This window comes from Muscardinus avellanarius (assembly GCF_963383645.1).
Source record: "Muscardinus avellanarius genome assembly, chromosome: 22".
NCBI lineage: Eukaryota > Metazoa > Chordata > Mammalia > Rodentia > Gliridae > Muscardinus > Muscardinus avellanarius.
Window position 1 is genome coordinate 893,276 of NC_137808.1, and position 12,388 is coordinate 905,663.

At 58.2% G+C, this 12,388-nt stretch overlaps 2 protein-coding genes across 8 annotated transcripts in view; both read right to left on the bottom strand.

Moving 5' to 3' along the window:
• Nucleotides 1–12,388, bottom strand: part of LOC308278394 (CCA tRNA nucleotidyltransferase 1, mitochondrial-like) — a gene marked incomplete at both ends in the record, with an annotated part of 995,237 nt that overhangs the window by 529,207 nt on the left and 453,642 nt on the right.
• Nucleotides 1–12,388, bottom strand: part of MTMR14 (myotubularin related protein 14) — a gene marked incomplete at both ends in the record, with an annotated part of 55,451 nt that overhangs the window by 8,092 nt on the left and 34,971 nt on the right. For all 7 annotated transcript variants that reach the window (XM_080718261.1, XM_080718260.1, XM_080718259.1 and 4 more), the window contains 8 exons: nucleotides 1,538–1,717; nucleotides 2,512–2,650; nucleotides 2,797–2,855; nucleotides 3,971–4,041; nucleotides 6,500–6,536; nucleotides 7,058–7,134; nucleotides 7,335–7,420; nucleotides 8,098–8,164. In XM_080718261.1, coding sequence (XP_080574387.1) covers nucleotides 1,538–1,717; nucleotides 2,512–2,650; nucleotides 2,797–2,855; nucleotides 3,971–4,041; nucleotides 6,500–6,536; nucleotides 7,058–7,134; nucleotides 7,335–7,420; nucleotides 8,098–8,164 — 716 coding nt within the window. The remainder of the gene's footprint in view (nucleotides 1–1,537; nucleotides 1,718–2,511; nucleotides 2,651–2,796; nucleotides 2,856–3,970; nucleotides 4,042–6,499; nucleotides 6,537–7,057; nucleotides 7,135–7,334; nucleotides 7,421–8,097; nucleotides 8,165–12,388) is intronic.

Here is a 12,388-nt window from a genome sequence, read left to right on the forward strand (position 1 = left end):
AAATTAATTTTAATGTTAATGGAATATATAATTAGAATGCTCCAAATCTAAATAATCTTTCAAAGCCCCTGGCCAGGGGCTGGGGTGCCACTCAGTGGTAGAGTGCTTGCCTGCCATGTGTGAGGCCCTGGGTTCAATTCCTACACCACAAAGAGAAAAAGGAACCTTTGGCACACGAACAACCATTTCACAAGAACCCTGCAGCCTGGCCAGCCCCGCCGAGCTCAGGCAGGCACTCCCAGAATAGACCAGCCATCAGGACGATCAAACACCTCCCATCACCCGCCCCAAGCCCCAGCGCTTGTATTCACTGTGACCCACCATGTCAGCGTGGCCTGGCCCCCTGGTGGATACACCACCCCAGCGTCCAGAGAAGAGGCCTCGGCCGCCCCGGAGTCACCAGTGCAGGCAGAACACCGCTCACAAGGCGGAGGAAGCCGGAGCAGGGATGGAAAACAGGATCTTTTGGCAGGAAGAAGGGGACGACCAGAAGCTGGGGTATGGGAAGGGCGAGAGAGTGTGGCTTGGGGGCCTTGGCAGCGTGCACAGTCAGGACAGAAGAAGGACCCAGACGCTGAGGACATCTCCCCATTCTCATCCCAGGTGCCCAGCAGTGCTGCACTGCAAGAGAGGAAGCAGGGTCCAGGAGCAGAGCCGCAGCCCCAAGCACTCGAGGACAGCCAGGTGGCAGCGGCACACCTGCTCCGCCCGGCCTGCCTGCTGCCATCTGCTCAGCTGCACCCACGCCCCCCAGGGGGCCGGAGCTGTGGTGCTCTCAGGAGGCGGCGCCAGGGCGCGCAGAGTCCTGGTGGAGGGCTCACCCGCGAGGCGAGCGTGGGGCTCTGCCAGCGCCGTCGACCCGCAGCCTGCCTGCAATGCGCCTGCTCTGCTCCCCTTCCTCGTCAGCTTCTTTTGCCCAGAGAAAGCCCAGAGCACGGGGATGGGAGGGACTGAGTCCCAAAGTCACGTGGCCCACATGGCACGGCTGGGCTGGAGTCTGGGATGGCCTCCACACACCATGCCCATACTGCTAAAAGCCCCTCTCAGTTCAGATTTCTTGGGTTCTGGGGTTTGAGCTCAGGGGTATTCTACCTGGAGGCTACACCCCTAGCCCTTCAGGTGTCCAGCCTTCTCCCAAACCCAAGACTGCACTGGAGACCCTGAAGCACTGGGCCAAGCCCGGGGTGGCCCTGGCCCAGCTGCTCCATCCCGGGCTCCTGGGCTTCTCTTCTCTCTACTGCCCCCAGGGCAGGAGGGCCCCAGAACACCTAGACCCAGCTGTGTAGTCACAGTGGGCGGTGCCCGGGGCAGGCTCCCCGAGGTTGACACGCGGAGGCAGCCCCAGTCCTCGTCATTCACACCCCAACCACCACTTTCTGGGTCCCAGGGAGGAATCGCAAACCTGGCCACAAACCCGCTCCTGCTATGTGCCCAGACACTCCCCATCCTGCAGCGTGCACTTGTCATAGGCCACATGCCGGGCCCCCCAGGACACCTGGCGAGACACTGGCTCAAGGGCGGGCCCCGGGCTCCTCACCTGGGCTTCGGGACCTCCAGGGGACTGCTGCCCATCCTGAGGAAGTTGTCAGAATGGTTTGAGGAGGAGGAGCTGGAAGACTTGGCTTCGACCAGCGCGTGGTGGGGCGGCAGGCGGTCCTCGCAGGGCTGCATCCGGGTCCAGAGCACGCTCTGTGGAGAGGACGAGTGGTTCTTCCTCCTGCGGCAGGAGAGGGGGCTGTGGGCGAGGCCAGCCTGGACAGGCCCACACCCGTGCTGTGCCCGGGGCCTGACCGCGTGCCTCCTCTCAGCCCCTGGGGTGCCGACACTACGCTGGCCATCCAGCCTCAGAGAACACACCGGAAGAAACAATGCCCAACGAGGCCTCCAATGCCTGCCTCCCGCGCGCCCTCCCCGCCAATGCTACGGAGGGGCTGCGGCCATGTCCAGGGAGGGGTCAGGGCTTCAGATCCGGCCAATAAAGAAGTGATCTTCAAATTCGTAACCGCTGCCCACCCTTTCTCACTTACTGTTTTTTTCTTTTTGTGGTGCTGGGGGTTGAACCCAGGGGTATTTTTTACCTCCAAGTTACACTCCCACCCCTATTTTATTTTTTATTTTGAAACAGGGTTTCGCTATGTTGCTGAGGCCTGCCTCAAACTTGACATCCTACTGTCTTAGCCTCCCAAGTACTGGGTTCACAGGTGTGCGCCACCGGGCCTAGACTGTTCTCTCTTCCTGTACTGGGCCCTACCTCCCAGGCAACCCTCCAGGGAATTCCTCTGACACCAGCACCCCCACCTCACCCCACCGCTCTTGCTTCTCGGTCTCACAGGGAGCCAGAGCTCCTTATGTTCCAGGCCGCCAGGGGCAGTGCCCTCGGGGCCAGATGGCTGGCCTGAGGCCCAGTAGACAGCAGGAGGCGGGGGAGCTCTGGCCTCCAGCAGGGCCCTTGTCCTCAGGCTCCCTGGGGTGGTAGCCCTGACCGCAGCTCTGAGCAAGCGGGTCCCTCACCACGCTGCCTGAGTCTGTGCTCCTGCGGGGACCAGCTCCACAGTTTCGTAGGTGAAGCTGCCCACAGCTCCTGGGGAGCTTTCCATGACCAGGGAGAAGTCGCTCCCCAAGCTGGTGGTGCTGCCACGATCCCTTCGTCCTGCAAGAAGCGTGTCATCAGTCAGCGCGTCCACTTCTCCCACTGCCGCTCCCCCGCACCACGCAGCGGCTCCTAGTCCAGTCCCCACGCGGCTCTGCTCAGAAGGCTGCGCCAGGAAGGCAAGGAAGCAGCCGGCCCGGACTCACTCAGCATGCAGATATCTTCCACGGTGAAGCCCACATCCCGGGCTGGCAAGCTCTTCCTCCTGGAAGGAGAGCCCAGAGCAGGGAGTTGTGGCACTCGCCAGGGTCCCCTCTCCCTAGCCCCCAGCCTGGGCAGCCTGCAAAGCAGCTCTGACTCACTGGCAAGGAGCGGTCCCACCTCCAGGCTGCTGTAAAGTACCAGCCCACTCTGGGCCCAGCCCGGGCCAGCCCCCAACCCGGCGCAGTCCAGCCCGCTGCTCCGAGCTTGAAGTGGCCTGCCTGCTCATTAGCCTGGCCTTCGAGAGGGCAAGTCTGGCGCAACAAACTGGAAGTTTGCACAGGAAGGAAGGAAGACGTCAGCTCTCAGGGATCCTAAAGCAATCGCCAGCCAACATGCCTGCGTTTCCCAGGCTGAAAGCCGACTCTGGCCTCGCTATGGGGCTGCCTGGTGCATGGACAGGCCTCCTGCAGTGGACTACAGGGGCAGCTTGGGAGTGGGGCAGCGTGGGGGTCGCCCTGCTTTGGGACTGGCATTTCTCTGTAGCGACACCAAACATTCGTCACCCCTAAGCTTGTCTTTTTTCTCTTTTTTTATATTGGGGATTGAACTCAAGGGCAATCTGCCTCTAAGGTATACTCTGAGCCTTTTTATTCATTTATTCTTTTTTTTTTTTTTTTTTTTGCGGTACTGGGGATGGAACCCAGGGGCATTCTACCTCTGCGCTACACCCCTAGCTCTTTTTTTTATTCTTTATTTCTAGACAGGGTCTCACTGAGTTGAAAAGGGTCTAAGTAGCTGAGGTTGGCCGAGAACCTGCGATCCTCCTGTCTCAACCTCCTGAATGCTGGGATTACAAGCATGCACCACCATGCCTGGCTTTTTAAAATTTTGAAAGAGCGTTTCACAAAGTTACTGAGGGTCTTCCTAAGTTGCTAAGGCTGGCTTTGAACCGCCACCCTCCTATCTCAGCCCTTCAAGGACTATACCACCACGCCTGGCATCTCCCAGCCTTCCTGGTAGGCAGGACTAGCCTCCCCTGCAGGAGGGCCTGTTCAGCTAGGCTGTGAGCAGGGGCCCGGGCCTGGGCTCAGAGGCAGAGGCAGCTTGCACACCTGTGGGGCGGTGGGCAGACGTAGAGGACACGCCTGCCGCCGTGTGGCTTCCCCCTCTGCTTACCTCTGGGGCTTAAGAGCAGAGAACTCCTCGGAGATGATATGCTTCAAAAAATTGAAGCAGAAGAAGAAAATCTTTGGGAAAGAGAGACAAAATGCATCCGGTGAGAAGATGGCCTTCCCCAGTAGGGAGGGTCGGGGGTGCAGGGTCCCCACAGTTCGGGCTGATCCCTCCGCTTGGGGGTCTGCCCAGATGCCCTGATCTTCAGATGCTGCGGGTGGCAGAGGGGGCTCGGCAGGGCCTGGCATAGGCCCAGGGGCGGGCTGGGGCAAGGAGGGAATGAAAAAAGGCCAGCCAGAGCCTCCACTCCCTCTCAAATTCAATACAACATCTGTTCCCACACGGCTCAAGAGGACAGAGCGCGGCTTCTCCCTCTCTCCTCCTCTGAGCGCCCGGGGAGAGAGGTGACAGGGAAGGACAGCTGGGAGGAAGGAGATCTGGCTCAGGGATTAAGGGACGCAGCAGGAACACAGGAAGGGAAAGGGGGCCTGCGGAGAGGGCGCAGAGGAGCAGGGGTTCCGGGCCTGGGGCCAGAGCCTGCCCCGCTCAGGAGCCCGGGAGCTAGCTGCTCCGCTCAAGCGGCATCACAGGGGCTCTGACCTCGGGCTGCACCTCCTCCTGCCACCAGGAGCAGGTCCCTCAGCCAGTGCCTTTGCCCAGCGGCCTCTGGGAAGGGCACAGGAGGCCCCGGGCCCTGTGGTCTGTTCACACACTCCCAGTGATTCCCAGCCACAGGGCGCTGCACAGGACCCGTGTGACTTCCTCAGAGAAGCAGAAGGATGGCAGTCAGGCCAACATGAAAATGCTGTGTTACATAAAATTAAAGAGGTGATTTTCACCGAAGACTTTCTACCTCTGAAGAGTGTGTGTGTGTGTCTATGCGCATTACTGGGGATTGAACCAAGGGAGCTCTACCTCCAGCCCAATTTTTATTTAATCTTAAAACAGGGTCTCACTAAGTGGCTGAGGCTGTCCTTGAACCTGGTATCCTCCTGCTTCAGCCTCCCAAGTGCTGGGATTACAGGAGTGTACCACCATATACAGCTAATGTTTTGTTTGGAAACAGGCTCTTACTAAGTTGCAGAGGGCCTTGCTACGCTGCTAAGGCTGGGTGTGAACTTGTAATCCTCTTGTATCGGCCTCCGGAGTACGGGGATCACGGGCATGTGCCACCACCCCTGGCTACTTTATTTTTGTGGTATTGGAGGCTGACCCAGTGGCCTCCTACCGCTCAGCTCTATCCAACTCTATGGGGTGGGGGGTATTTTATTTTTATTTTCGAAACAGGGTCTCACTGAGTTGCAGAGGACCTAAGTAGCTGAGGCTGTCTGCGAACAGCAATCCTCCCGTCTCAGCCTCCTGAATGCTGGGATTATAAGCGTGCACCTCCACACCGACAGGGTCTTGCTAGGTTGCTGAGGCTGGCCTCCATCCTGTGATCCTCCGATCAGCCTCCCAAGCACTGGGATCAGAGGTGTGTGTCACCACACCCTGCTTCATCCACCAACTTTAATGTGCTCTGCCAACCTCGAGGGCAGGGGAGGGGCTGAGACGATTGTACTAACAGCCTGTGTTTTTGTTTGTTGTGTCTGTGGCATGTGGGAGGTTCGAGAAAAGCCCACGCCTGGAGTGCCAACCTCCCTGCCTGGGAGATGCCAGCTGATGCTAAGAGGGAAGGGCTTTAGCTCGGCCCCATCCTGGCCCCAAGTCTCTCCAGGCAGCAGGGGCCTGCTCTGGGGGAGGAGGGAGAGTGAAGGACACAGTGTCCTGAAGTGCCGGCAAAGTCCCCAGGCGAGAGGCTACAAAGAGGCTTTCTGCCCAGATCTCAACGCCAAAGGCTGGCAGAGGCCTCTGAGGAGCAGGCTTAGGAGCTCTGTGCCCTGGCAGATGCGATAAGTGCTCAGAAGGAGGGAATTAGAAGGGTGAGCAGGAGCGGGAGGAACCACAGGAGGAGGTGTAAGATAAGAAGATGCAGGACAGGCAGGCTGGGAGGCTGCGACCCGGGGAGGGATGCTGAGGGAAGAGCGGGGAGACAGGCCGGGCCTCTGGGTCTCTTGATGAGACAGCAGGAGACTCGAGGTTGAGCCCCGAGCCCAAGGTCACCAGGCAATAAGCAGGACGACCAGAACAACGGCAGCCGGGCCCCGAGCCTGTGTGCGGGAAACAAGCACAGGGGGCTGGCCGGGCAGGGGTACGTGTGTGTGTGTGCGTGTGTGTGTGTGTGAGACGAGAGAGCAAGAATCTCACTGTGACACAGGGACACAGAACGGGGCTTCTCTTCTGGTTCCACAGCTGAGACCAGAAACAAGGCCACTGCCGGGAACAAGAAAGGCCTCACGGGCCCCCGGCACCGCACAACAGCTGGGGCCCGGCCTCTCTGAGCAGTGCAGGGAACTCGGAGGCCCAAGACAGGGTGCCCGCCACGCTGCCTGAGGGCAGAGGACAGGCCCTGGCCACGACACAGCCTACAGCGTGACAGGCAGACAGCGCGAGTGGCCGGCATCCTCGTGTCAGCCCTGCGGCGGCACTCACCTCCTCTCCTTTGCTGAGCCGATCTACCAACATGTGCCTGCGAGAGGAGGGAGAGGAGGGGGTCATGGGAGCAGCACATGGCCGAGGGCCCAGGGCTGGGGATGGGGCCAGGGGCACACGACCTGAGCTCACCTCCAGTGGTAATTGTTTTTTTTGTTTTGTTTTGGTGGTATTGGGGTTCCTGGAAACCCTTCTACCACTGGGCTACACTTCCAGACCTATATTTTATATTTTTATTTGAAAACAGGGTCTCTTAAGCCAGCGTGGCTGGCTTCAAACCTGTGCGATCCCCCGTCTCAGCCTCCCAAGCGCAGGGATTACAAGCGTGCGCCACCACGCCCGGCTGAAACAGGGTTTCACAAGGTTGCAGAGGCTGGCTTCGAACCTATGACCCTCCCGTCTCGCCTTCCAAGTGCTGGGATGACAGGCGCATGCCACCGCGTCCGGGGCTTTCTTCCCCAGGGTGGAACTGTCCTTGTTTCTGACCCCCGCTCTCAAGGGAGCCTCACCTCTCTCCTCCCACCCACAGCCTGCCATCCCTCCGAAGGGCCCTCTTACCCGAAGAGGAACCAGTCGTAGGCCACAGTTAGGTAGAGGATCTCAGTGGGCTTCAGGGATGTGTGGATGAGCCCGTCCTGAAAGACCAGAGGAGCGGCGCGATCAGAGCCGCTTCCTGGGACAAGCCTCTTCGTCCCGGGAGCGGAGCTACAGCCGCGGGCCTGTGACCACCCAGGCTGGTGAGCGGGGTTCTACGCAATCCCCCTGGGTGGGTCCGCAGCCCCGATCTTCCAAGCCACCTGGAGACAAGGGGCACAGGGCCACCTTCCATACTTACAGCCCACAAGGAAAGGCGCAGGAGAGAGATGAAGAGGGGCGTCCGGTCCCAGCCTGAGATACAGTGCACCAGCAGCCCGCTGTCATCTGCTCGGCCACGCCAAGGAGAGAACCCCACAGGGGCCGATGAGGGAGGCGCCATCCCCTGGCGGGCTTCCCCTCCCCCAGGGGCTGCCCGGGGCCTCCCCTCTGCGAACCCTGATCCTCCTGTCACAGCCCCCGAAATGCTGGGATTACAAGTGCCCGGCTCCCTTTCTTTTTGTTGGAAATGGTCCCGCTAAATTGCTGCGGCTGATCCTGACCCTGCAGACCGCCTGGCTCAGCCTTCCAAGTCTGGGATTACAGGTGTGTGCCACCGTGTCTAGCAACTTCCAGGATTTTTTTTTTTTTTTGGTGGTACTGGGGTTCCTGGAAGCCCTTCTACCTCCAGTATACACTCCCATGGGCTACACTCCCAGACCTATTTTTTTTAACATTTTTATGTGGAAACAGAGTCTCTTAAGCCAGCGAGGTTGGCTCCAAACCAGCGCGATCCTCCTGTCTCCGCCTCCCAAGCGCGGGGATGACAAGCGTGCGCCACCACGCCCGGCAACTTCCAGGATTTTACGAACATGAAAGACACCTTCCAGTGGACAAGCCTCACCCATGCCCAAATCCCCCTCCCACAGTTCAAAAGGTGAGTATGGGACCCCAAACGATGCTGTCTCTGGTCGTGAGCCCGAAGGCAGGAAGGCGGCGGCCCAGGCGGGCAGGGATGGGCTCACCGTCACTGTTCACTATGGACAGCAGCAGCTTCAGGTAGTTTTGTGTTTGTTGCACCAGGTCCCAACTCTGTTGGACAAGACAGTGGAAGAGGAATGGGAACAGGCGTCAACTCACACTTAAAACCAAAACGCTGGCTGGGGTGCGGCTCAGGGGCAGAGCGCTTGCCCGGCACGCACGACGCCGCGCATTCCCTCCCCAGCATCACACAGCAGTAAGTCAAACTGAAAAGAGACAACACTAAGCATCGTGTTATCCCGGGGCAACCAGCACACACTGCTTTTGGTTCCAGGCCGCAGGTCTCAGGTCGCAGATAATCTAAGATGCTTGTTCCCCGGCTCTGAGAGCCCCCAGCCCCACTTCCAGCAGGGGCTGCTGAGCAAGTCACCGCAGCGTCCCCGAGCCTTGGTGCCACAGGGCTGTGGAGTCCACAGGTAAACAGCCCTCGGCCTTGGGCCAGTGTCTGAAAGGCCAGACAGCCATTCTTGACGGGAGCTGACTACAGCATCACCTCCGCACACACGACATTAGCCCCTTCCCGCTATTCGCTACTATGGCTTTTAATAATAATGAATGCGGTCAGAATCTTTTATAGGAGGAGGCCCAGGAGGTGGGATATGGGAAATTCGAAAGGAGAGAGAGGGTGGGGGAAACACACGCGCTCTCTGTTCACATGCAAGCGAGAGCTGCAGCCCACTCCCGATCTGGGGTTCCATGGAGGGGCCTGACCCAGTTCTGCGGAGCCCTCGTCCCCACTGGGGACAGCCTCTGTTCTCCTAGGACACTGCAGCCTATCAGCACGCCGGGGCTGTGCAGAGGGCGGCGCACGCCAGCAAGAGAGCACTTCCCGGGGGGAGGAGAACACGGCACCTGTAATTGGAATGGCTTTCCCAGGAATTCAAAACAGGCTCATTGGCCGGCCCCTCCCACGCCCCTGGAGAGTTCTGACCCACTTTCTGCAGCTGAGACGCCATTACCAGCAGAAGCACGGAGCATCTCAACTCATCTGGCTTGCTCGGAGACATGCTGTCGTCAAGAGATCCCCTCCAGAAAGGCAGGGCAAGGGGTGGGAGCCACGCGGGCAAGGCCCCGGGGGGGAAGCAGTGGCGTAGGAGGAACTGGAGCCTGGAGCCGAGGAGAGGCCCACGGTGGCCCAGCAGAGTGGAGGGTGAGCCCAGCCCTGTCAGACTCAAGTTCACGTTCTCGGTCACAGGCCACACCTCAGGGACGTTTGATACAACACCGGTGAGAAGTCCGAGGGGACTGCTGGCTGAGGACAGTCTGGAGATGTGCTAAAGACCCAGGCTCAAGCTCACTCTCATACACACGTGCCACAGAAGTCTCCGGAAACACAGCCAAGCGAGCGCTATGCCTCCACTTCTATGCCTGGAATAATTGTTCTCCTGGCTGAAAAAACTCCTACTTATCCTTTAAAGACCCAGCCCGATTATCTTCTGTGGACACTGGGCAAAACCTGTCCTGGCTGGGGGGCTGAGAGAGGATTGCAGGTTCAAGGCTAGCCTCGGCAAGTTAGTGAGAACCTGCTTGAAAAGAAAAAAAGAGATGGGCACAGTGGTGCATGCTTGTAATCCCAGGACTCGGGAGGCGAGGCAGGAGGACTGCAGGTCCTCAACAAGTAGTGAGACCCTGTTTCAAAATAAAAATTTAAGCAGGGTGTGGTGGCGCACGCTCGTCATCCCAGCATTCGGGAGGCTGTGACAGGAGGATCGCGGACAGCCTCGGCTACTTAGTGAGGCCCTCTGCAACTTATTGAGACCCAGTTTCAAAATAAAGAATAAAAAATAGGGCAGGGGGTGTAGCTCGGAGGTTGACTGCCCCTGGGTTCCATCCCCAGACCAGCAAAAAATAAATAAATAAATAAAAAAACAAAATAAAAATTTAACAAATAGGACTGAGGATGTAGCTCAAAAATAGAATGGGTTCCATCTTCGGTACAAAAACAAAACAAGACAAACAAAAAACAAAATAATAAAAGAAAAAGGACTGGGGGTATAAATGGCCCTGGATTCAATCCCCAGTATGAAAACCCAACTGTCTGGGAGGGTAGGTTTGTGCTGCTGCCTGTCTTCCCAGACTGAGCCCTGGGAGGGGAGGCTGCTTGGCGCCCACCATTGGTGAGGATCACGTTCAGGGCTTTGGAGGCACCTGCAGCCTGCGTTAGGAGCAGGAGCCCCAGAAAGGGGCTCAGAGCACAGAAATGTGACCTTGTCTGTAGGGACCTCAAGAGGGTTCCCTGGAAGCAGAAAGACACGTCTGCTACCACACCTGCTCCCGCCACACACTCAGCCATTCCCGAAAAGCTCAGCGTGCGCTCCTGAGGGCCTGGTGCTGGTGACACAGTGGTCTGATGACCCGGCCCTCACGGAGTCACCGAGGGAAAAGAGAGTGGGCCACTGCTGCTGCGTGACCAAGTGCAGACGTCGAGGACCCCAAGGCATGGCGTGATGCTTGGGGACCACCCGGAGGGCTCTGGGCGTGGTGACGCAGGAGCCTGGGTAGAGCCAGCGCCGTGCATGCTTACAATCCTAAGCATCTGGGAGGCTGCGATGGGGGATTACAGAGTTGCCAACAGCCTCAGCAAGTAGTAAGACTTGTCAACATAGTGAGACCCTTTTCAAACTTAAAATACAAGCCAGACATGAGTTGGGCATGGTGGCGCACGCTTGTAATCCCTGCGCTTGGGAGGCCGAGATAGGAGGATCGCGTAGGTTGGAAGCCAGCCTCACTGGCTTAGGAGACCCTGTTTCCAAATAAAAATATAAAATAGGTCTGGGAGTGTAGCCCAGAGGTAGAAGGGCCCTGGGTTCCATCCCCAGTACCACTAAAAAAATAAATAAATAAATAAAAAGCCAGACATGGTGGTGCACACTTGTATTCCTAGTACTTGAAAGGTTGAAAGAGGAGAAATGCAGGTTCAAGAACCTCCTCAGCAATTTAGTGAGGTTCTCAGCTACCTAGTGAGACTTCTATTCCCTTATTTGGGAATAGGTAGGTTCCCAAATAAAATGTATCTGGGGTGGGGTAGCTCAGAGGTGGAATGCCCCTGGGTTCAAACCCCAGTACAACAACAACAACAAAAAAAGGTGTGGGGGGAGACATGTGCATCTGGAAGAGACCAGCACACTGCATCCTGGGGAGAGTGCCCCTTCCCCCCCGACGCTGGAAGAGGCCAAGGTCTCGCAGTGTGGTTGGGAAATCAGAGCCCCGCCCAGCAGAGTGGCCACATGAAGGTCCTTGGGCCTTTTGCTGACAGGCAGGAAAGTGGGTGGTGGGTTCTAAAGCGGGGTGGCAACGATGGCCCTGCTCTATCATGTGAGTGGGAGCTGCCAGCGGATCGCATGTGTGTGTGGGGGGGGGTACTGGGGAATGAACCCAGGGGTGTTCTACCTCTGAGCTATAACGTAGCCCCATTTTATTTTACTTTTTTGAAACATCTAGGGTCTCGCTAGGCTGCTGACACTGTCCTCAAACTGCAGCCTCCCAAGTACAGGGGGTTCTTACTAGTGCTTTATGTTCAATCTGCCTCGACTAGCTACTCGCGGACATGGCCCATGCTCGGTGTGAGACACGGTGAGGCGGCGGTGGCCGGGATCAGCCTGCACACGAGGCCTGCACAGCGAGGACTGGACAGGCTTCACCAGGGCGGAGTTTCAGAGAACCACGGGACGCGGCGATGGGCCCGGAGCAAAGGCCTGAGAGAGCGGCACATCTAAGCTCCTGGGCAAGCTGCGGCCTACAGGGACGGATGCAGGCAGCCTGACTCAAGGACACCCGCGAAGGAGGTACAAGCAGGGCTCACACGAGGCCTGACCTGGGGCACATCCTAGATATGGTAGCCGAGGACAGACTCACGGAGTAGAGAACAGAAAATGTCATCAGGAGGTGGAAAGTTAGGGGGTCCTGGGCCCCCACTGCTGAGGCACCTGGCTCAAAATGACTGGGGGTAGGAGGCTCAGTGGGCAAAGGGTGCAGGCGCCACTGAAGAGGCGGCCTGGGGGAAGAAGCTTTCTCTGACGCTGCAGCCCCGCCGCCTTCGTGCCTGGAATTTCATTAGCGTCCTCCTGGAGCCGGCGAGCTAGCAGCCGCAGCCTCATTACCATAAGAGCCCGCCTGGCATTCCGGTTCACAGCATACTTTCATGCAGCGATGGCATCTGGGCCTGGCCGCGACTCTGAGATAGGTGCTAGCAATACCACGTTCATGGGAAAATGAGGTTCTCTGCTCGAGGCCAGAGCCAGGTGGGAGAGGCTGAGCAGCAGAGCCAGGCCCTCA